Source organism: Salvelinus sp. IW2-2015, unplaced genomic scaffold (assembly GCF_002910315.2).
Source record: "Salvelinus sp. IW2-2015 unplaced genomic scaffold, ASM291031v2 Un_scaffold1609, whole genome shotgun sequence".
In the NCBI taxonomy this organism is placed as follows: Eukaryota; Metazoa; Chordata; class Actinopteri; order Salmoniformes; family Salmonidae; genus Salvelinus; species Salvelinus sp. IW2-2015.
The window spans coordinates 103,607-127,133 of NW_019943028.1; the positions used below are offsets into that span (position 1 = coordinate 103,607).

Sequence of the window (23,527 nt, forward strand, 5' to 3'; positions counted from 1 at the left end):
CTGGTACGTTACCAGCTACAATACTGTAATCAGAGTACAGATACTTTTGGATTACTTTCAAATTCAGAACAGATGTTTGCAACAACAACAACAAAAACATTATGACACCTTTCTGTTTTCTCAATGACATTCAATTCAGCATTTAAAAAAGGCGCAAGTTGAAGTTTGTTCSACCTGAGGGAGTCTGACCACAAGTCAAAGACCACTGTGATGACACACCAAATGCATTTAGTGGATCCTTTTAATCTTCGTCTAATGCCTCTTAAAGGGACATTTCACCATGTTTCAACTTCATATTCATTATCTCCAGCACCACCCCAACATCAACGTTATGTGAAAAAMATGTTTCTATGTTTTGTAGGAGGATAAGTGTTTCCAATGTCATCATCAACCAATTAGTAGCCAATGCCTACTCATAAATTGATTAAAATCACATGATGTACACCGATGATGTCATTGGAAATACATATTCCTATTTTTTAGAAATAGACTATTAAAATTTCCTTTAAGTGTAATGTAGTCCAAAAGTAATCAGATTACGTTACTACATTTGGGTAATCTAAAAGTTATGTTACTGATTACAATGTTGGACAGGTAACTAGTAACTAACAGATTACATTTAGAAAGGAATTTACTCAACCCTGGATGTGCTCCATGAAGTTTATGGTTAGTTATAAACAAAATACTTATATATTGCTGGTACAACGCTTCAGACAGCACACATAATGAAGTTTTTTAAGAATGACCAATGAAGAATAATACATTTTGGGTCAATTTCAGCTCATATAAGACTTCAGTGTAACCACTGTGTAGCCCACGCGCAATGTGCCTCTAGACCTGTCTCTGGAGAGAGGACTCAGAACCAGTCTGAATCCAGGGAAAGATCACCCTCTAGTGGTTCTGACACAACACTGCTGCTTCTGAGCACAGATGACAAATGCACCATCAGCTTTAACTAGCTGGGCATGTGCAGTTGTTGTTGCATATTGCCTGCCAGTCCCCAGGATTCTGCGATCGCATAATTCACTCGCAATTTTGACCAGTTTCCGCACTTTTAGCGCATAAAAGGGTCCAATCAAAAGCGGGTTCGTAATTTTGACCAATTACTGCACTGTTACGGTGGGAAATGTCCCAATCCAACCACACTTCAACAAAGTTTTTTCCGCTGGCCTGTCAGCGTATTCACGTGCGAAGATGATGGGTGATTGTTGATGGCTGACAGGAAGTACAATGAACAGTAATCAATCTCATTTGCCAACCAAAATAACAGCTAACTACAGTGCGAAACAATTTCCAAATGTTTTTGMAAACTAGAGAAAGTCGGCAATCAACAGTCACTTCAAATCAGCAAAGCATATTTGAATGTCAGAACAGTTCTCATAGCAGCGGCAGATAACCATGACTGAAGCGGTAGCAGGGAAGACTGTGGCAAGCGCTGAAAGAATCAAGGTGAGTGGCGTTTTACTCRGCTAACCTTGGCTTTAGTAGGGTGGTCGGCACTCTGCTCTCCCCAGTCTGTCTATGAGAGCGATGCTCAAAGCACAATTTGTTAGCATTGCCGTTTTAAACTCTGTAAAACGTAATACGGATCACCAAAGCACAATCTTTCTGGATTTTTAGAAATTGAATAATCAACCACAACTCTATTTTTACGTGTTCTGTTCTTTATRCCCCATACGACCCTTTCAGGAAAAAAAATCACAATCTCAAGAATTTTGAAGACAACTTATTACAAAGAAATATCGATCCTCAAATTGAAAGTGAATGATAAGCTTTGAATCTATTTGGMTTTTTTTGAGAGAGAGAGAGTGAGTAGGAATGGAAGGTGCATCTCGTGTTGATAGCAAGCCCCAAGCCTGATGGAGAGGTGTGTGTGTGAGAGAGAGTGAATATGTGAGTGGATTATGACAGAGCTGTTAAGGAAAATAAACAGAATTGAGCACTTTAGTTGTTTCTAATAGTTTTTGTATTTATGTATTCTGCTGAAAATCGTCCAAAAACTGAGCACATATGACTTATTGCTTTATATGAAATTAACGTGAAAAAAATCTCAAAATGTATTGCAGAATTTCAGAAAAGCTACCGCAAAATCAAGCGTTTATGGCTGCAGAAATCACAATTTTGGGGGGCGAAATCCTGGAGGGACTGGCCTGTGGGCCACATTTAAGACACACCCTCGTCCACTTACCCTCACCTTATGCCGTTGGGGAAATCCCCGTCAGCCATCTTGGAGGGTGGTCCAAATGATTAGCCAAGCAAGGGAAGTTTGCAACATAAACCCCTCAGCCTTCATTTTCGAGAGTGTACAATTTATGTTCACTCCAGGGCCTGAAACTCCCCATAATTCAATTAGACGATTGTACATCCGCTAAGTCAGCAAAACCTTAAACATCAACGGAGAAGTCAACATAAGTGTAAGTAAAAATGAATCCAAATAAATTACTTTTTACCTGGTAGCAAAAAAAATATTTTGGAAGTTGTAGAAATTAAACATTTCCCTTCAGAAGTTCCAGCTAGGCAGGCTAATGTTAGTTAGCTAATTAATTTGCTAGCTATCATACAGTAGGTGTGTATTTAATATAAGTAGACATGCACTCAATTGAATGGAGCACAAAGCACCCACAAGCCACCGGTGGCTGAAACACATTCATCTTGGGATGAACGAATGATTAATTTACGACCAAGGGTGGTCCATTTAAAAATCATTCCTTCCTCCCTTGCCCTGGAAGTGTATACTCGTCAGACGTCATCAGAAGTGTCCACTTAAGACACACCCTATCCCCTCAGCCCTCAAATTAAATGTTTGGACTGCGGCCATTGTTTTACGTTGGACCGTTACATGTCACATGACCACATTTGACCACATTTGTGAACTTCAGTCCGGGAGATCCCACCTGTTTTAAAAAACATCTACCACATTTTGGAGGCAGGAAATAAGACAGCCAGTTTAGATAATACCAGTAATTACCACGAACCGGCTCATAGCCTGTAACAAAAAGGGAGACAACGCAGAGACCAAGGAATAACAAAAATGTATTAACTAAAGTAACTATATACAATCAACAATGGTGTGTGTAGTCAGTAATCAGTAGTGTGAGTGGTTGCCTGCATAGATGGTGATAATGAGGGGTGTTGAGGTGCCAAAACAAACAAGGCACAAAAAAAAGTGTGTGCGTGGAGAGTCTCCTCAATGAGGAGGGTCATCCTCAAGTATTTTATTTTTGTTTGGGTGGTGCGGAGGGTCATCAGCGAAATGGGACACACCTGGGCTCGGGTATGTCCCGGGGATACATACCCGAGCCCAGGTGTGTCCCATTTCGCTGATGACCCTCCGCACCACCCAAACAAAAATAAAATACTGCGCTTGTTAACGCTACCCCACGGCCCCAGCCAACCTCATCCTCCGCAACCTTTGCGCACAGGAAGCAACCTTTGAGCACAGGAAGCAACCTTTGAGCACAGGAAGCAACCTTTGAGCACAGGAAGCAACCTTTGAGCACAGGAAGCAACCTTTGNAGGAAGCAACCTTTGAGCACAGGAAGCAACCTTTGAGCACAGGAAGCAACCTTTGAGCACAGGAAGCAACCTTTGAGCACAGGAAGCAACCTTTGCGCACAGGAAGCAACCTTTGCGCACAGGAAGCAACCTTTGCGCACAGGAAGCAACCTTTGAGCACAGGAAGCAACCTTTGAGCACAGGAAGCAACCTTTGAGCACAGGAAGCAACCTTTGAGAGAAAAGAGGACAGCAGGGAACAGAAAACAGGAGCAACAAGACAACACAATAAACAGTGGCCAGTCACATGGACGACATACAACCTCAGGGACCACGCGCGTCCACGGATCAATAGGACCAGACGCGTTCAGGAACAGGGCGCACGAGAGAACACGTCAGCATCTACATGCTTCACATTGAGATGGAATGCCTGTAAATACAAACCATCTGGTTAGGACACATCATAGACCTCAAGAAGGTGAGAGGGTTATGGTCGGTGTAGACCACAATAGGTACTACACCCGACATACACCTCAGTGTTGTAGCGCCCATATGAGTGCTAGCGCTTCTTCAACTGATAATGGTTAAACTTCTTGGAAAATAAACTAAACAGGCCTCGCAACACCGGACACATCTGCTTGCAGCAGGTCTGCACCTGCATCCACCTGCAGGGTGAATGAAAAATCCAGGGAAGGAGCAGCCAGCAACGGAGCTGAGGTAAGCAACCTCTTTGCATCTTGAAAAGCCTGAGGAGACCAGACGTACACCGCATTAGCTTTCAGCAAATCTGTCAGGGGAGTGACTATGGTAGAGAAGTTCCTACAGGACCAACCATAATGCAACAAAATACTATACACCAAAATGTCTAGGAACCAACCTTATGATCCCAGATGAGCACCCACGAACCAGCTCGTAGCCCATAACAAAAAGGGAGACCAAGGAATAACCAAATATATGAACTAAATTACTACATACAATTAACAATGGTGTGTGAGTAGTTGTGTGCGTAGATGGTGATAATGAGGAGAGGTGCCAAAACAAACAAGCCACAACCAAAAATACAGTGTGTCTGCGTGAAGAGAGTCTCCTCAATGAATGGGGGAAAGGTGTATTTATAATTTCGCTGACGTCCCTCCCGGCTCCGCCCACTGACATCCTATTAAGGAAAACAAGAGCAAAAAGAGAATTTGGCAGACAGAGTGGGAGGGTCATCACATTGCACACTAGCTGATACAATATACAGGGAAGTTGCTATTGTTCCGGGCTAATGTGATGGTCCATTGGCCATTACCAGATAGGTACTGTTTGGTGTAACACAGAGAATTTTAGACCAACCTTAACTTGGNGCTATTGTTCCGGGCTAATGTGATGGTCCATTGGCCATTACCAGATAGGTACTGTTTGGTGTAACACAGAGAATTTTAGACCAACCTTAACTTGGCGATACAATCTTTGTTCTCAATTCAAAACATGTATCTTCTAAAATGTCCGTGTCCAGTTGCTGGTGATTCGTTTGAAATTAGAGCCATGGCTACATGGGACATTTTCTATGTAGTACTGTGTGCCTCCCTTAGTCTGTTCTGGACTTTAAGTTTGTGAAGAGACCTGGGGGTATGCATTAGAGGGCGACCGATTAATCGGAATGGCCGATTTAATTAAGGCCGATTTCAAGTTTTCATTAACAATTGGTAATCTTAATTTTTGGACACCGATTGTGGCCGTTTATTAAATTTTTTCTTCCATTTTTAAAAAATATATATTTTTAACCTTTTTAACTAGGCAAGTCAGTTAAGAACACATTCTTATTCTCAATGACGGCCTAGGAACGGTGGGTTAACTGCCTTGTTCAGGGGCAGAACGACAGATATGTACCTTGTCAGCTTGGGGATTCGATCTTGCAACCTTCCGCTTACTAGGCCAACGCTCTAACCACCTGCCTTACATTGCACTCCACGAGGAGCCTGTGTGGCAGGCTGACCTGCTGACCTGTTACGCGAGTGCAGCAAATCTTATAAAAAACAATCAACCTTAACATAATCACTAGTTAACTACACATGGTTGATGATATTACTAGTTTATCTAGCGTGTCCTGCATTGCATATAATCGATGCGGTGCCTGTTAATTTCTCATCGAATCACAGCCTACTTCTCCAAACGGGTGAGGATTTAACAAGCGCATTCGCAAAAAAAGCACTGTCGTTGCACCAATGTGTACCTAACCATAAACATCAATGCCTTTCTTTAAAATCAATACACAAGTATATATTTTTAAACCTGCATATTTAGTTAATATTGCCTGCTAACATCACTTTTTTTAAACTAGGGAAATTGTGTCACTTTTCTTGCGTTCCGTGCAAGCAGTCAGGGTATGTGCAGCAGTTTGGGCCGCCTTACTCGTTGCAAACTGTGTGAAGACCATTTATTCCTAAATAAGACCGTAATTAATTTGCCAGCATTGTACATCATTTTGACATAACATTGAAGGTTGGACAATGTAACAGCAATATTCAGACTTAGGGATGCCACCCCGTTAGATAAAATATGGAACGGTTCCGTATTTCACTGAAAGAATAAATGTTTTGTTTTCGAAATGATAGTTTCCGGATTTTACCATATTAATGACCTAAGGCTCGTATTTCTGTGTGTTATTATGTTATAATTAATTATATGATTTGATATTTAGAGCAGGCTGACTGAGCGGTGGTAGGCAGCAGCAGTCTCGTAAGCATTCATTCAAACAGCACTTTCGTGCGTTTGCCAGCAGCTCTTCGTTGTGCTTCAAGCATTGAGCTCTGTTTATGACTTTTATGACTCAACTCCCGAGATTAGGCTGGTGTAACCGATGTGAAATGGCTAGCTAGTTAGCGGGGTATGCGCTAATAGCGTTTCAATCGGTGACGCCACTCGCTTTGAGACCTTGAAGTAGTTGTTCCCCTTGCTCTGCAAGGGCCGCGGCATTTGTGGAGCAATGGATAACGATGCTTCGAGAGGTGGCTGTTTTCGATGTGTTCCTGGTTCGAGCCCAGGTAGGGGCGAGGAGAGGGACGGAAGCTATACTGTTACACTGGCAATACTAAAGTGCCTAGAACATCCAATAGTCAAAGGTATATGAAATAGAAAATGGTATAGAGAGAACTAGTCCTATAATTCCTATAATAACTACAACCTAAAACTTCTTACCTGGGAATATTGAAGACTCATGTTAAAAGGAACCACCAGCTTTCATATGTTCTCATGTTCTGAGCAAGGAACTTAAACGTTAGCTTTTTTAAATGGCGCACATTGCACTTTTACTTTCTTCTCCAACACTTTGTTTTTGCATTATTTAAACCAAATTGAACATGTTTCATTATTTATTTGAGGCTAAATTGATTTTATTGATGTATTAAGTTAAAATAAAAGTGTTCATTCGGTATTGTTGTAATTGTCACTATTACAAATAAATAAATAAAAATCGTCCGAATAATCGGTAACGGCTTATTTTGGTACTCCAATAATCGGTATCGGGATCTGCGTTGAAAAATCATAATCGGTCGACCTCATGTATGCGTGGGTGTCCGAGCTGTGTGCTAGTAGTTTAAACAGACAGCTCGGTGCATTCAGCATGTCAATACTTATAAAAACAAGTAGTAATGAAGTAAATCTCTCCTCTACTTTGAGCCATGAGAGATTGACATGCCTATTATTCATGTTAGTTCTCATGTACATTTAAGGGCTAGATGTGCTGCCCTGTTCTGAGCCTATTGTATTTTTCCTAAGTCCCTCTTTGTGGCACCTGAACACATGATTGAACAGTAGTCCAGGTGCGACAAAACTAGGGCCTGTACGTAGGACCTGCCTTGTTGATAGTGTTGTTAAGAAGGCAGAGCAGTGTTTTATTATGGACAGACTTCTCCCCATCTTAGCTACTGTTGCATCAACATGTTTTAACTTTGATAGTTTACAATCCAGGGTTACTCCAAGCAGTTTAGTTACATCAACTTGCTCAATTTCCACGTTATTCATTACAAGATTTAGTTGAGGTTTACGGCTTTAGCGATTGATTTGTCCCAAATACAATGCTTTTAGTTTTTTAAATATTTAGGACTAATATATATTTCTTGCCACCCATTCTGAAACTGACTGCAGCTCTTTGTTAAGTGTTGCAGTAATTTGACTCGCTGTAGTAGCTGAAGTGTTGAGTCATCCGCATACCTAGACACACTGGCTTTACTCAACTAATGACATGCCACTGGCTTTTTTTCAATATTTACTAAGGGGCCTAAACAGCTGCCCTGGGAAATTTCTGATTCTACCTGGATTATGTTGTAAAGGCTTTCATTAAAGAACACACTCTGTGTTCTGTTAGACAGGMAACTGTCACGCCCTGACCGTAGAGATCTTTTTATTCTCTATGTTTGTTTGGTTTGGGTGTGACTCGGGTGGGAAACTCTATGTTCTTTGTTTCTATGTTTTGGCCGGGTATGGTTCTCAATCAGGAACAGCTATCTATCGTTGTCTCTGATTGGGAATCATACTTAGGCAGCCTTTTTTCCTTTTGTATTTGTGGGTAGTTGTCTTTGTTAGTGGCATTATAGCCTAAGTAAGCTTCACGGTCGTGTCCTTGTTCTTTGTTTTGTTGGCGACATTTATCAAATAAAAGAAATGTACGCTCACCATGCTGCATCTTTGTCCGGTCTTTTCCACGACGACAGCGATTGTGACAGTAACTCTATATCCACAATTTAGCAGGTGGTGTAAAGCCATAACACATACTTTTTCCCCCAGCAGTAGACAATGATGGATAATGTCAAAAGTTGCACTGAAGTCTAACAAAACAGCTCCCACAATTTTTATCATAAATTTCTCTCAGCCAATCATCAGTCATTTGTGTAAGTGCTGTGCTTGATGAATGCTTGATGAATGTGCTATAAGCGTGCTGAAAGTCTGTTGTCAATTTGTTTACTGTAAAATAGCATTGTATCTGGTCAAACACAATTTTTTCCAAAGGTTTACTAAAGGGTTGGTAACAGGCTGATTGGTCGGCTATTTGAGCCAGTAAAGGGGCTTTACTATACTTGGMTAGCGGAATGACTTTAGCTTCCCTCCAGGCCTGAGGGCACATGCTTTCTTGTAGGCTTAGATTGAAGATATTGCAAATAGGAGTGACAATATCATCCGCTATTATCTTCATTAATTTTCCATCCAAGTAAGGGTCGTATCTCTGCTGTTACCATGGTGACAGTGGGAAAGTTTGTCACAAAGTCATGTGCAGGAACAGCTCTGGTTGATAAGTGAAGTGACTAACTACATGGGGTCCCACGCCTCTGTCTCCCCTCTTACTCACTTCTCCTCCTGGCTCCCTACACCATCTCCTCTCTCACCTTCCTTCCCTCTCTAGCCCCTTTCCACTTAACCTCTCCACCTCTCTCCTACAATACTCCTCTCCCTTCTGAAATTAAACTTTTGTTTTGAGCCACTGCATGAGAATTTAACATATGTCTGACAGCAAATGTGGAAAAACAATATCAAGGATGCTGATAAAGCACAACTTTCTGGTCATTCTGATATGGATACACCCAAGGTTTCAGAACTGCAGTGTTCCACAGCAGTGGATGTGATGTAGTAGGCCCTTCTCACTGGTGCTGTGAAGATACCTGCATCAGAGGAGAAGCATGGGAAAATCAGCAGTCTTGTAAAGATTTTAGCAATGGAATAGTACCAGGTGTGTGTAATGATGGGGAACAGGTGTGCGTAATAAGGAAGTCAGGGCCGGTAGATAGTAGACCGGCGACGTCGCACCACGGAGAGAGGGAGCAGGAATAGGCGTGACACAAGTATTCCGATCCCTGAGTCAATACATGTTAGAATCACCTTTGGCAGTAATTACGGCTGTGAGTCTTTCTGGGCGCCGACAAGATGGTGCCGACAGAGATGGTCGCCTCGCTTCAGGTCCTTAGGAAACTATGCAGTTATTTTTTTAATGTATTATTTATTACATTGTTAGCCCAGGCAATCTCAAGTGTTATTACATACAACCTGGAAGAGCATATTTGATATTAAAGCGATGACAACTTACCAACATTACGACCAGGAATGTCTTTCCCATAGCAGATCCTTTATTCGGACCTCCACCCTGGACATGAGATCTTATCCCAGAGGCCGACCCAAAACAACGCGGTCGCCGCAGGAGAGGCAAACGGAGRGGCCTGCTGGTCAGACTCAGAAGGCGAGCACACCGTCCACCACTCCCGAGCATATTACTCACCAATGTCCAATCTCTAGATAACAAGGTGGACGAAATTAGGGCACGAGTTGCCTTCCAGAGAGACATCACAGATTGTAACATTCTCTGTTTCACGGAAACATGGCTAACTCGGGATATGTTGTCAGAGTCGGTACAGCCACCCGGTTTCTTCATGCATCGCGCCGACAGAAACAAACATCTCTCTGGTAAGAAGGGCGAGGGTGTATGCCTTATGATTAACGACTCATGGTGTTATCACAATAACATACAGGAACTTAACTTCTTGACACTAGGGGTCAGATTATTATTATTTTTTTAAATAACGTTCCCAAGGTAAACAGACTATTTCTCAGGTCCAGATCGTAGAATATGCATATAATTTACAGATTAGGATAGAAAACACTCAAGTTTCCAAAACTGTCAAAATATTGTCTGTGAGTATAACAAAACTGACTTTGCAGGTGAAAACCTGAGGAAATCTAACCCGGAAGTGATTCTTTTTTTATTTATTTTTTATCTGTGTTTCATTGCCCATCTTTCTTCCATTTCAAGGGGTATCAACCAGATTCCTTTTCCAAATGGCTTCCTCAGMCTGTGACCAGGCTTTAGACATAGTTTCAGGCTTTTATTTTGAAAAATGAGCAAGATTTTTCTAAACTAGTCAGGTGTCCTTTGATTAGTTCCTGCGTGCGAGAGGGGTAGCTCTCCATTTTCTTTCTCTCTTTTATTGAATAGGTTAACAGTTAAAACTGTTTTTACCTCATAAATTTAAAAAATGCAAGTGTAGGCACACACAGAATCAGACAAAACAGTTTGTAACCCCATTTGGTTGGTTTGGTACGCATGTATTGTTTGAGGCTGATTCTGGCCTTTGAGGCTACCATCCTCTCATTGATGGACAGGTTCTGGGTGGGCTGAAAATAGGTCTTGCAGGCCTCAACGGTGTTGGGGTAGAGAGGTTTGATTTTGCAGAGCCTTTCAAACCTTGGTGTGCCTCTCTTCTTGTCATTCTCCCCATCAACTTCTGGGTCACTGATGTGAAGCGCCCGTGAGATAGTCAGAAACCTTTTACAAGACATGACAGTCATGAGGAAAGGCAGTTGATAGAGAGCTGACGTTTTCCAGTAATCCCTTAGAGTTTTCAACTTCACCAGCCCCATGTAAATGACCATTGAAAAGTAGCAGAAAAGGTCTGACATGGAAATGGTCTTCCATGCCTCTTTCTTTCCTGCCTGCTTCTTAGCCCCGTACTTATTGGTGTTCGACACCAGGGAATCAACAACTGACGAGGTGTAAAACAGTTGAAAAAGTTGAAGGGGGCTGTACTTTGCAGTCATGTCTAGTTGAGGTCCTGGCTGCCTTTTGGGTCTAAAAACTGGTGGATATGGTTCCACATCATCTTCTAACACAGAGTGCCAACGACCCTCTGGCCCTCTGTCTGCAGGMTTTTCTCTTCCCCACCTCCGCTTCTTTGTCACTGACTTCACACCTCTAGATGGCCGGGTAGGTGTGGAGCCGGAGACAGCGGGGGTCCAGCTGGATGAACCAGCTTCAGAGGGAGATGGACACCTAGACATTGGCGGCTCATAATCAGAATCACTGCCACTGTGAAAGATTTAAAAAAATCAGTAACAATACTTTCACGCATGAGCCCTGTATCAACACGTAAAATAAATAGATATATATAGAGTACAGGGAACATAATCACTATGGTGAAGTGCTCTTCCATTCCATGTTTATGTAAAATAAATGTAAAAAATATATCACACACAGTATAGCCAATGTGTACTTTACACATTTCATTACAGATGATATTGTTTATATATTGCAAATAAAATAAGAAAATCAACAAAAAAAATCTCAAATTAATATTTTATATTATTAATTTCAAACAATGACATTAGCATTAGAACTTACCAATCCAGCATGGCATCCTCGCCATGCAGAAACATGTCTTCCGCCTGGGAGTCAAAACTAGCTTCGCTGAAAGATTCATCTTCCTGAAGCAACTCGGTCTCGCTGTCTCTATCAATTTCCTCTATAATTTGGGTTAAATCTGTATACCTAGACTTTGTTTTAGCTTTTCCTGATTTATTCGCCATACTTTAAATATATAAAATTGTTGAAAATGCTATTGAATATGTACTGCTATGCGTAACACTCGTGGCTCCGTCAAGTATTATTTGCAATGGGGAATGAACCTCAGCTCATTGGCTATCTTCCAAGCGAGATTTCAAGATGATCAGTGGTCATTGGGCCAAAATACAGTCAATCAACGATAGACCGGTACTACCATTGGTGCGCAATGAGATCATTGATTGGTGTCTTCAAATCGGTTCGTTTCGGTCAATACGTCCCGGGAAAAGAACCATCAAGTATGGTTGTGTTAGTAACAACCAGGGGATTGCAATGAAACCAACCATGACTGGATAAACGTTTGTTTAGTGTGTGTAATTACCACGAACGCTTCATCCAAAGTTGAATGAGACGGAAATCACGATGCAAGCGGTTTACAAATATTTGGTGTTAGGCTATAAAAATTGATTTTATCAAACAAAACGAACATTCACTGTGTAGTTAGGACACTTGGCATTGCCACCAGAGGAAGATCTTCAATGGTAAGCGATTTATTTTATTGTTATTTCTGACTTTCGAAAATGCTAGTAATACTTGTGTGTGCGGGGCGCCGTCCTCAGAAAATCGCATGTTTGCTTTCGCAGTAAACCTTTTTGAAATCTGACACAGCGGCTGGATTAATAAGATGTTCATCTTTTAAATGATATAAGATACATGTATTTACAAGAATGTTTAATATAACGAATGGTGTATTTAGAATGTTAGCTCTCTGCAGTTTCACCGGATGTTGGCCTGGTAGGACGTTAGCGTCGCACCTACCCTAGAGAAGTTAAAGCCCATGATTATGAAATGGGATGTTTGACTTTTGTCCATGTAATGTACATGAATTCTATATCAACTTTTGATGTGACCAGGAAAACTTTTATTTTAGGTTACTAGGGTTATCATTCAGTGAATGCAGTATTGATTAATACTTCCACATTGTAAGTACTGTGTTATTCAAAATGAATCAGGCACAATCGTAACCAGGAACATCCACTTGTATCTTCTGAGTTGAGAACAGCTGATGAAATAGGATGATTTTMATGTTAGCAATATGTTTTCCTTCTGTAATTACTTTGTCATACACTACCGTTCAAAAGTTTGGGGTCACTTAGAAATGTCTTTGTTTTTGAAAGAAAAGCAAAKYWWWWTTTGTCAATTTTTAAATAACATCAAATTGATCAGAAATACAGTGTAGACATTGCTAATGTTGTAAARGACTATTGTAGCTGGAAACGGCTGATTTGTAATGTAATATCTACATAGGCGTACAGAGGCCCATTATCAACAACCATCACTCCTGTGTTCCAATGGCACGTTGTGTTAGCTAATCCAAGTTTATAATTTTAAAAGACTAATTGATCATTAGAAAAGCCTTTTGCGCCTCCCGGGTGGCGCAGTGGTCTAGGGCACTGCATCGCAGTGCTAGCTGCGCCACCAGAGTCTCTGGGTTCGCGCCCAGGCTCTGTCGCAACCGGCCGCGACCGGGAGGTCCGTGGGGCGACGCACAATTGGGCTAGCGTCGTCCGGGTTAGGGAGGGTTTGGCCGGTAGGGATATCCTTGTCTCATCGCGCTCCAGCGACTCCTGTGGCGGGCCGGGCGCAGTGCGCGCTAACAAGGGGGCCAGGTGCACGGTGTTTCCTCCGACACATTGGTGCGGCTGACTTCCGGGTTGGAGGCGCGCTGTGTTAAGAAGCAGTGCGGCTTGGTTGGGTTGTGCTTCGGAGGACGCATGGCTTTCGACCTTCGTCTCTCCCGAGCCCGTACGGGAGTTGTAGCGATGAGACAAGATAGTAATTACTAGCGATTGGATACCACGAAAATTGGGGAGAAAAGGGGATAATTTWWAAAAAAWAATAATAAAATTAAAAAATATAATAATTAAAGAAAAGCCTTTTGCAATTCTGTTAGCACAGCTGAAAACTGTTGTTCTGATTAATGAAGCAATAAAACTGGCCTTCTTTAGACTAGTTGAGTATCTGGAGCATCAGCATTTGTGGGTTCGATTACAGGCTCAAAATGGCCAGAAACAAATAACTTTCTTCTGAAACTCATCAGTCTATTCTTGTTCTGAGAAATGAAGGCTATTCCATGCGAGAAATTGCCAAGAAAAAAGATCTCGTACAGTGCTGTCTACTACTCCCTTCACAGAACAGCGCAAACTGACTCTAACCAGAACAGAAAGAGGAGTGGGAGGCCCCGGTGCACAACTGAGGAAGTATATTAGAATGTCTAGTTTGAGAAACAGATGCCTCGCATGTCCTCAACTGGCAGCTTCATWAAAGAATACCTGCAAAACACCAGTCTCAACGTCAACAGTGAAGAGGACACCCCAGGAAGCTGGCCTTCTAGGCAGAGTTGCAAAGAAAAAGGCATATCTCAGACTGGCCAATAATAATTAAATATTAAGATGGGCAAAAGAACACAGACACTGGATAGAGGAACTCTGCCTAGAAGGCCAGCATCCCAGAGTCGCCTCTTCACTGTTGACATTGAGACTGGTATTTTGCGGCAGGTAGCCTAGTGGTTAGAGCGTTGGGCCAGTAACCGAAAGGTTGTTAGATCGAATCCCCGAGCTGACAAGGTAAAAATCTGTTTTTGCCCTTGAACAAGGCAGTGTTGCTAGGCCGTTATTGTAAATAAGAATTTGTTCTTAACTGACTTGCCTAGTTAAATAAAAATGATGACAGTTATTTAAAATGTATTGTATTTGTCTCTATCTGCATTAGATATCAAATGTTATTGGTCACATATAAAATACAACAGGTGTAGACTTCACAGTGAAATGCTTACTTAGAGACTGATGTAGACTGATCAAACCATGATCTAAGTGGGCGTAATTGGAGAGATTGGTGGTAAATACAAACATTTGGTAATGCAAGTCCACCATTACACTTCTGTCGTTGTAACACCTCAAACCTAATCTTCGGATGTTTGCCATTCCGAAGGTATTTACCTATACGTTTATCAATCCTTCCCCAATAGCCTACTGGTGGAGGGAGTGGGATCATCATGCTCAGGAAACTAATACGTGGCAACACATTCATCTTTATGTTAGTGACCCTAGTTTGTAAAGAAGCAGGCAACTTCTCCAAAACGGTTAAATCTCGTTCAACCTCCTTGTAAATCTTCTCATAATTAAACTTCACCAGACCATGCAGGGATGTTTGTATACTAATACCCAAATAAGTGGACTGCGTTTTCATAGGAATTGTTGAGGGAAGTTAAACTTCCTTGGCCGCTTCATTCAGTAACATTAATGATTTTGTCCAAGTTATTTTATACCCGGACAGCAATTTGAATTCTTCAAATGTGGATAATAAATATGAGATTGAATTCTGAATATCTGTCATATATATGAGTGTCACGTCTATTCCCACTCCTCCCCTCCGTTATGAGGAGAATATCATCCGCATATAGTGATATGATATGAGAGGAAGATTTAATCAGTATAGGAGAAGCAACTACATTCTGCCTGAGATGTAGTGCTGAAGGCTGTAGCGACATAAWGAATATCGTTGGGGATAGGCCGTCTCCTTGTCTACATCCCCGAAAAATAGGGAATGGACTTGAGCGCATGCCATTAGTAGAAACCATAGCAACAGGGTTAGAATATAAAACACAAACCATATCGATAAAATTCTTTCCCAAACCAAATTTCTCCAAGGTAGCCCACAAGTACTGCCATTCAAGCCCGTCAAAATCCTTCTCGGCATCTAGAGACAGCACAGCACACAGTGTGTCCTGCTGTTGTGTTTCATGTATTACCTGCATTATTCGACGGACATTGTCAGCTGCAAGGCGACCTTTCTTAAAACCATGTGAATCATGTGAATCAACTTACGGACAGAAAAGTATTTGGGTAACGCCAATGCTTTTCAATACAATTTCTGGTCAGGATTAAGTCAAGATATCAGATGATAATTAGCACAATCTGTGTGTTCTTTCTGTGGCAGTAGAGAGATTCCTGCAGAGTTAGTATGCTCATGAAAAAAAAACTTGTCGATGGCCGAATGAATTGACTCCAATAATACTGTTCTTAAAATGCCCGAAAAATGTAGTGACACTGGCTCAAATTGGATATAATATTTATATAACTCTTGGTAAAAAGACTGAAATGTTGCATTAATTTCCCTTGGATCAGAAAGTGAGCCTTTAGATGGGGATTGAATATATTCTATAGAAGAACAATTTTAAGGCTAGAAGCCTGCTTTGTTTGCTCCCTGTCTGTGTCCAGTATCTTTGCTCCAATAGTCTGTGTGCCTGGAGGCTAGGGTCAGTCTGTCCTATCTGGTATAATTCTCCTGTTTTTGTCTGGTGTGCTGTGTGAACTTAAGTGTATGCTCTCTCTCTCTCTTGGAGGACCTGAGCCCTAGGACCATGCCTCAGGACTACCTGGCCTGACGACTCCTGACTGTCTCAGTCCACCTTGTCGTGCTGCTGCTCCAGTTTCAACTGTTCTGCCTGCGGCTATGGAACCCTGACCTGTTCACCGGACATGCTACCTTGTCCCGGACCTGCTGTTTTTGACCCTCTCTCTCTCTCTCTCTCTCACTCTCCCTTCCTCCCTCTCTTTCTCCCTCTCTACCGCACCTGATCTCTCGACTTCCTAATGACTTCCTTTCATAGCTCGGCTATGAAAAGCAGACTGACATTAACTCCTGAGGTGCTGACCTGTTGCACCCTCTACAACCACTACGATACAACCATCTTCAAACGTTTGAACATCTTGAAGAAAGATCTGGCCTTAATGGCCATGTACTCTTATAATCTCCACCCAGCACAGCCAGAAGAGGACTGGCTACCCATCAGACCCTGGGTCCTCTCTAGGCTTCTTCCTAGGTTCCTGCCTTTTAGGGAGTTTTTCCTAGCCACTGTGCTTCTACATCTGCATTGCTTGCTCTTTGGGGTTTTGAGGCTGGGTTTCTGTATAAGCACTTTGTTATATCTGCTGATGTAAAAAGGGCTTTATAAATACATTTGATTGATTGGTTGATACTCACTTCTCCTGGCAACCTCTCTCACCTTCCTTCACTCTCCACCTCTCTCCCTGCTTTATCCCCTTTCCATTCAATCTCTCCACCTCTGTCCCCCTACAATAATTCTCTCCTGTCTCCACCTCTGAAATGAAATTATTGTATTGAGCCACTGTATGAGAATTTAACATTACAGCAAATGTGAAAAACAATATAACAGATTCTGATAAAGCACAACTCTGTGTGACCTCATACCAGGTAATTTGAAGTTTGTTATATAACAACCTATTCAGGCTGTGGTGAAATCCTGCACGGAGCCTTCACCGTGCGCTGCCACTTTAAGAGCGGCAGGCAGAAAGGAGGAAATAAAGATGGCTCTTCCYGCACTCTGGGAGGTAGCTCTCGGTTGGCGCGGCAGTTTGATTGTAGTGTGCAATGCTGCAGAGGTCTTGTTTATTTTCAGCGTGCTGAGTTTGTAAAGTGTTTAACTCGATCATCGGTGTTACTGCTCTAGATCTGTGTTATCTTTTCAGTTATTGACCTCTTGGATTAGTAGGTACCTTGTTGCGAAGCTTTGACAACAAACAAACAAACAAACAAACCATCAGAGGGACAGACAGTGCAACTGCAAGCCTGAAGTCCACAGCTAAGTCTTTCTATCTCGCTCTCGCTCAATTCAATTTGCTTTATTGGCATGAGGTAACAATGTGCATATTGCCAAAGCTTATTTTGGATATTTACAATATAAAAATGAGAATCAAAATTGTCAACGGGACAACAGTAACAACAATAAKCAAGTGTCAAATTAACCATACATTCAACAATAACAATAATTATACAGTAGAAGACATGTGATCTGGAGTGACAATGCTCTCTGGTCTTGGCCATTGTGGAGAGGTTTGAGTGTGTGGACAGGTGTCTTTTATACAGGTAACGAGTTCAAACAGGTGCAGTTAATACAGGTAATAAGTGGAGAACAGGAGGGCTTCTTAAAGAAAAACTAACAGGTCTTTGAGAGACAGAATTTTTACTGGTTGGTAGGTGATCAAATACTTATGTCATGCAATAAAATGCAAATGAATTACTTAAAAATCATACAATGTGATTTTCTGGATTTTTGCTTTAGATTCTGTCTCACAGTTGAAGTGTACCTATGATAAAAATTACAGACCTCTACATGCTTTGTAAGTAGGAAAACCTGCAAAATCGGCAGTGTATCAAATACTTGTTCTCCCCACTGTATGTATATATATATATATATGTATGTATGTATGTATGTATGTATGTATGTATGTGTGTGTGTGTATATATATTCCTATTCATTGAACAAGTAAATTCTAGTACAATAGGTCTCGGGTCTGGAGCCCGAACAAAATCTTTCTTTACCCCTCTCTAACAATACCGCTACAAGGCCTTCATCAATGTTTTCTTATTCCTTGATAACCTTCTGTTAGTAAAAAACAAGGCCAACTGATCGCGAGGAGCAAGTTACACAGGAAATAGACTGTTCCTTGACTATTGGTATGTGGTCTCAATATGGGAGTTATATATGTTCTATAGGAGCTGAAAGGGTTAATGGGGAAAGTGAAGCAAGTTTTAGAACAGAAGTAAAATGGCATGTGACTATCTGAGGAACTACTTGAGGGAAATGTTGCATATTCCATGATCACATTATAACTACTGTAAACCATTGTTAGAGTCAGAAGCACARGTCCTCTTCTGCTTATGGTGAGTAAAACAGTAAAAAGTTATATATTTTCACATTTTCCTCTGTCTTGTTTAACAGCTTTTGTTCAGTTTGACTACTTCAGTATAGTATTATTTACCATTATATGAAGTTAACAGTTTAGGAACCAAGTTGGTTAATTGGATTACCCATAAGTAGGGCTGTCAAATGATTGATTCATGTATGCAATTATATGATAAACTCTGGTCCATATAGTTATTCGTCATCATGTGACATGACCAAGGAAACGTCTTTTAGGTTTCTAGGGTTATGTGATGTCTTTCAGTGAATACAGTATTGATTAATACTATCACATTGTAAAAATTGCAGTAAGTAAATATGAATCCGCCACAATCATAACCAGGAAAATCCACTTGTATCTTCTGAGTTGGGCACTAGAACAACTGATGAAATATGATTGACTCATTTTTTAGRAGTCTGTTTTCATTCTGTAATTAACGAAAGTCATATGTCCTCCACCTATGATAAAGCAGTTATTTAAAATGTTTTGTATTTGTCTTTTATTTACATTAGATCTCAAGTAGCCTATAAGTCGAATACATCAGGAAGAGTCTCGAGAAGAACCTCATTGGACTCGATTTGTTGTTGACCAACCACTTTTTCTTCCAAAAAAGGAAACAAAACTCCTTAATATGGAACTGAAAATAACCATGTCAGGAAAAGGAAATGGATCTACATATTCTCGGTTGAGTTTCTTTCTAAGCATTCTTCTGTATTTCTGGGTTCTATTTAATCCAGTAAATGGCTACTCAATGAAACACTGCAGAATCAGGGAATCTCTAAATACGTCTGTGCTATGTGATGACAGGAACCTCAATGCCGTACCAGCAGACATCCCATCATTGGTGAGAACTGTAAACATAGCAAAGAATAACATTTCACAGATAAAAAGTGAGGACTTCAAAGATCTAACGATCCTCAACATGTTAATCATGTACAGCAACAGGATCTCTCATGTGGAGAATGGGGCTTTTTCAGACCTGGTGGCTCTAGAGCAGCTGGATCTGTCCTTTAACAAACTCACATCCCTCTCAGACCAAATGTTTAAGGGCCTGGATAACCTCACAGTACTACACCTGGATAACAACCACATCTCAAGTATCTCATCATCTTTTCAGTTACTCTTCAGCTTGAAGGTATTGAACTTAACCAGCAACAAACTGCATTGTTTCAAGGAGCTTCAGCACATTTTACAATTGCCAAGCTTGCTGAAGTTGTTCATTGGGAACAACAGCTTGACCTCTTTGCAGTCACAGGAAATATCAAATAGGTCAATAGGGCTGACAGAGCTGGATCTATCCAGGAATCCTCTGGAGATCTTCAGTGTCACAGCAGATATTTTTCCCTATCTTAAGAATTTAGACCTCTCCTTCTGTGGCATTAATGGAAGCATGGAATGGGATGTAGCGGACAGGTATTTTCTGAGGAATGTGAGCAGTCTCGACTTGAGTGGCATTCACATGTCTTTACAGGGGATTAGTTCAGTGCTCCAGAGCATCAACTTTTCGTTGGCATCTCTGGGGCTGGATGAAATTGGAAGAGATAATCTCATTAATGTAGCCTGCCACATACCTACACTGAAGACACTCCGATTGCAATGTAATAACTTCAGTAGTGTCTCTGACAAGCTACTGCAATCCTGCACACAGGTGACTGACCTGGACATGTCAGGTAATAATATTACTGACCTGTCAGAAGCCGCTTTTAGATCAATAAAAGATCTTAAAACTCTGAGACTAGACAATGACGGCCTCTCTTCTGTGCCGAATGCTACAAGGAATCTCCCCACATTGAAAAAATTGGATCTCAGCCACAACATCATCAAAATTTTAGGCTGCTCGGATTTCTCCAATCTAAGAAGACTCGAAAAACTCTATCTTAACGACAATTTAATCTCAAACCTTGAAGGTTGTGTTTTCCTGGATTTAAGGGCCTTAAATAGCCTGACACTTAGAAGGAACAGAATCCTAAACTTGGGTGATGCTTTCACAAATGGTTTGCAACATTTAAAGAGCTTGGATTTAGGATTCAATAAACTAACCAACATCAGAACAAAGTACTTCAACAGCTTAAGATCACTTGAGGATTTGGCTTTATATAACAATCAAATAAAGACACTGGAAGATGGGGCCTTTGTGGGTTTGGCCAAACTTAAAAATCTTGTCCTGCTAAACAATGTTATAGGTAAAAGTGAAATCCGAGGTGCTGTGTTCAAAGGACTTAGAAGCTTAAAAACTCTCAATATCGCTTCCAATGCTATCAAATATGAAAAAGATGAACAACTACAACCACCACCCTTCACTGACCTGTCATCTCTGGAAAAACTCTACATATTTAGTCAGCGTTATAGTAAGTATAAGAGACAGTCTTATCTACCTTCCAACTTTCTTGAAGGTCTGAAAATGTTATCAGAGTTCCAAGCAGGGAATTTTCATATTACGTCCCTGCACCCTGATGTATTCATTCACACACCCCAGTTGTTGTCCCTTGATATCAGCCAGAATTTGTTCAACGCCCTCTCCCCACAGCTCTTTCACCCAATTCCCAAGCTCAAAAGACTCACCGTCTCCAAAACTGAACTTGAGTCATTAGATTTCCTTATAGAAGCCAATCTCACTCAAGTCCATTTCTTAAAGGTGAGACAGAATAAAATTACATGGACCAATGAGACAGTGCTGCACTCTCTCCCGGCCGTAAACTCTCCTGGATATGCAAAGGAATCCTTTCATTTGTGACTGCAGAAATGCTTGGTTTGTTCATTGGGCGGAGAGCAACAACCAAACACAAGTTGCTTATGCCCATGACTATCCATGTAGCTATCCAGACGATCTCAAGAACACTAAACTGTTGGACCTGGACACCCACTCCTGTTCAATAGACATAGGCATCTTCTACTTCATCTCAACCACTTCTCTGGTCCTCCTCACCCTGCTGGGGTCCTTTATCTATCATCTCCTGAGGTGGCAGGTGGTATATGCCTACTACCTCTTCCTGGCTTATCTCCATGACGCCAAGCGGAGGAACAGACAAATTCCTGATCAGTACGATGCCTTCGTTTCCTACAACACCCATGATGAATCCTGGGTCGTGAGGGAGCTGCTGCCAGAGTTGGAGGGAGAGCAGGGCTGGAAGTTGTGTCTTCACCACCGGGACTTCCAGCCAGGTATCACATATTTAGCACAACAATTGGTCATTGTATTGAAATGCATTGTTATTTCAGACATTTTATTTGAAAGTTCACATTTTTAGATGAATATTCTGCATGTAACACAGGCTTGTGTGAGTGACCTGGATCCAGTACAGCATTAAATGCCATCTGAAACAGGAAGTTGCCTAATACTAAGATTGTTTTCAGTTGCAACACGTAGTCAGCTGGTGTGTCCCAGTAACTACATACACTTACAACTAGTAGGTACATTGTCAAAAATCACTGCTTCCAAAGGATTTGTTTCTCACCGTGTTCCACAGGTAAACCCATCATAGAGAACATCACAGACGCCATCTATAGGAGCAGGAAAACCATCTGTGTGATCACCCACCGATATCTGGAGAGCGAGTGGTGCTCCAGAGAGATCCAGGTGGCCAGGTTGGTTTTATATCTTTCTATTTCTAGTTGTATGACAGCCCAGGGGGTTGTTTCCCTGAAGCTTCATAGCTAATATTCCCTTTATTTCTCTCAATGTCCAGACCCACTCCACTCATAGAACACCAAAGTGCTTTATTTGATCAATGTCCCAGACCCACTCCACTCATAGAACACCAAAGTGCTTTATTTGATCAATGTTGTTTCTATACAAATAGACAATTGACATTCAAACATCGATTTATATAATTTCTATTCTCTTGCAACCGGGTTGTCGAGAGAAAATGTGCTATGTTGTTAGCTTCAGGTATGATGTTTTTTGGAAAATCACACCGTGTATGGGACTTGGGTTGTCTACGCAAACACTGAAATTAAAGACTGCTCTCTCCAGCTTCCGTCTTTTTGATGAGCAGAAGGATGTGCTGATCTTGGTGTTTCTCGAAGAGATCCCAGACCACCAGCTCTCACCCTACCACCGCATGAGGAGGCTGGTGAAGAGACGCACCTACCTGAGCTGGCCAAGAGCTGGGGAAGACACAAGGGTCTTCTGGCAGAAACTCCAGGTGGCTTTGAGGACCAGGGACTGGCCTGCTGAGGAGAACCCCATCCTCACCGGTGTGGAGAGGCAGTGACATAGACTACTGTCATGCTCTGATTTATATTCTATTTTTGGTTTTAACTTTTAACTTTAATTTTATATGTTACATGATTGAATAACATTAACCAATGCTAATTCTTAATCAATCCAAGGTTGTAATAGGCCTACAGTTGCTTAGTTACTTGTGTTGATGACTATCTCTATGAACCTAGCTGGTATTGCTCATTCTGATACTTACCTCTTTAACTTTTCACATTGTGTGTGTTGTTCTGTATTCATAGATAATGTTGCACTGTTGGAGCTAGAAAACACAAGTATTTCGCTGCACCTGCGATGACATCTGAAAATCTGTGTACGTGACTAATAAACTTTAATTTGGTAATTGTCTTTGGAATGAACAGCTCGTCTAATATGTAGCATTTTCATTATTACATTCAATTCACTTTGTGCAATATGTATTCTACCTTGTCAAGTGAAGCAAGTTGAATAAAGAACACTTGTTATATTTTGGAGCAACAGTGTTTGACTAGTTTTAATTTTAATACAGAGATCAGTTAACCTTTTCCTTGAGGTGCAACACACACACACACACACACAGAGGTTTAGCCTTTCTGCTGAACATATTATAATATTATAGCCTGACAGATTGCAAAATGATTCATATTTATTGGTGCTGGATACAAGCATTTGTCTTTTTTGCCTGTCAGCTCAGCGATAATAGATAAATCACCAACAAACCCACACCGAATCTGATTAGTTGGAATTATCACAGAGTATGGTCTCA

General features: G+C 41.2%; 1 protein-coding gene across 2 annotated transcripts; it reads left to right on the forward strand.

The window, feature by feature from the left end:
• Positions 1 to 1,068: 1,068 nt before the first annotated feature.
• LOC112071412 (toll-like receptor 13) lies at positions 1,069 to 23,255 on the forward strand. Of its 2 annotated transcripts, XR_011475858.1 has the most exons (4): positions 1,069 to 1,449; positions 16,202 to 18,543; positions 19,076 to 21,725; positions 22,031 to 22,148. XR_011475858.1 is itself a non-coding variant. In XM_024138872.2 (3 exons), the coding sequence occupies exons 1-3, from the start codon at positions 21,272 to 21,274 to the stop codon at positions 22,775 to 22,777; spliced, it is 813 nt and encodes a 270-aa protein (XP_023994640.1). In that variant the 5' UTR covers positions 21,003 to 21,271; the 3' UTR covers positions 22,778 to 23,255. The 2 variants fall into 2 exon arrangements, 1 of the variants encoding a protein (XP_023994640.1); XM_024138872.2 differs by lacking the exons at positions 1,069 to 1,449; positions 16,202 to 18,543 and adding an exon at positions 22,537 to 23,255 and having other exon boundaries at positions 21,003 to 21,725.
• Positions 23,256 to 23,527: the final 272 nt, after the last annotated feature.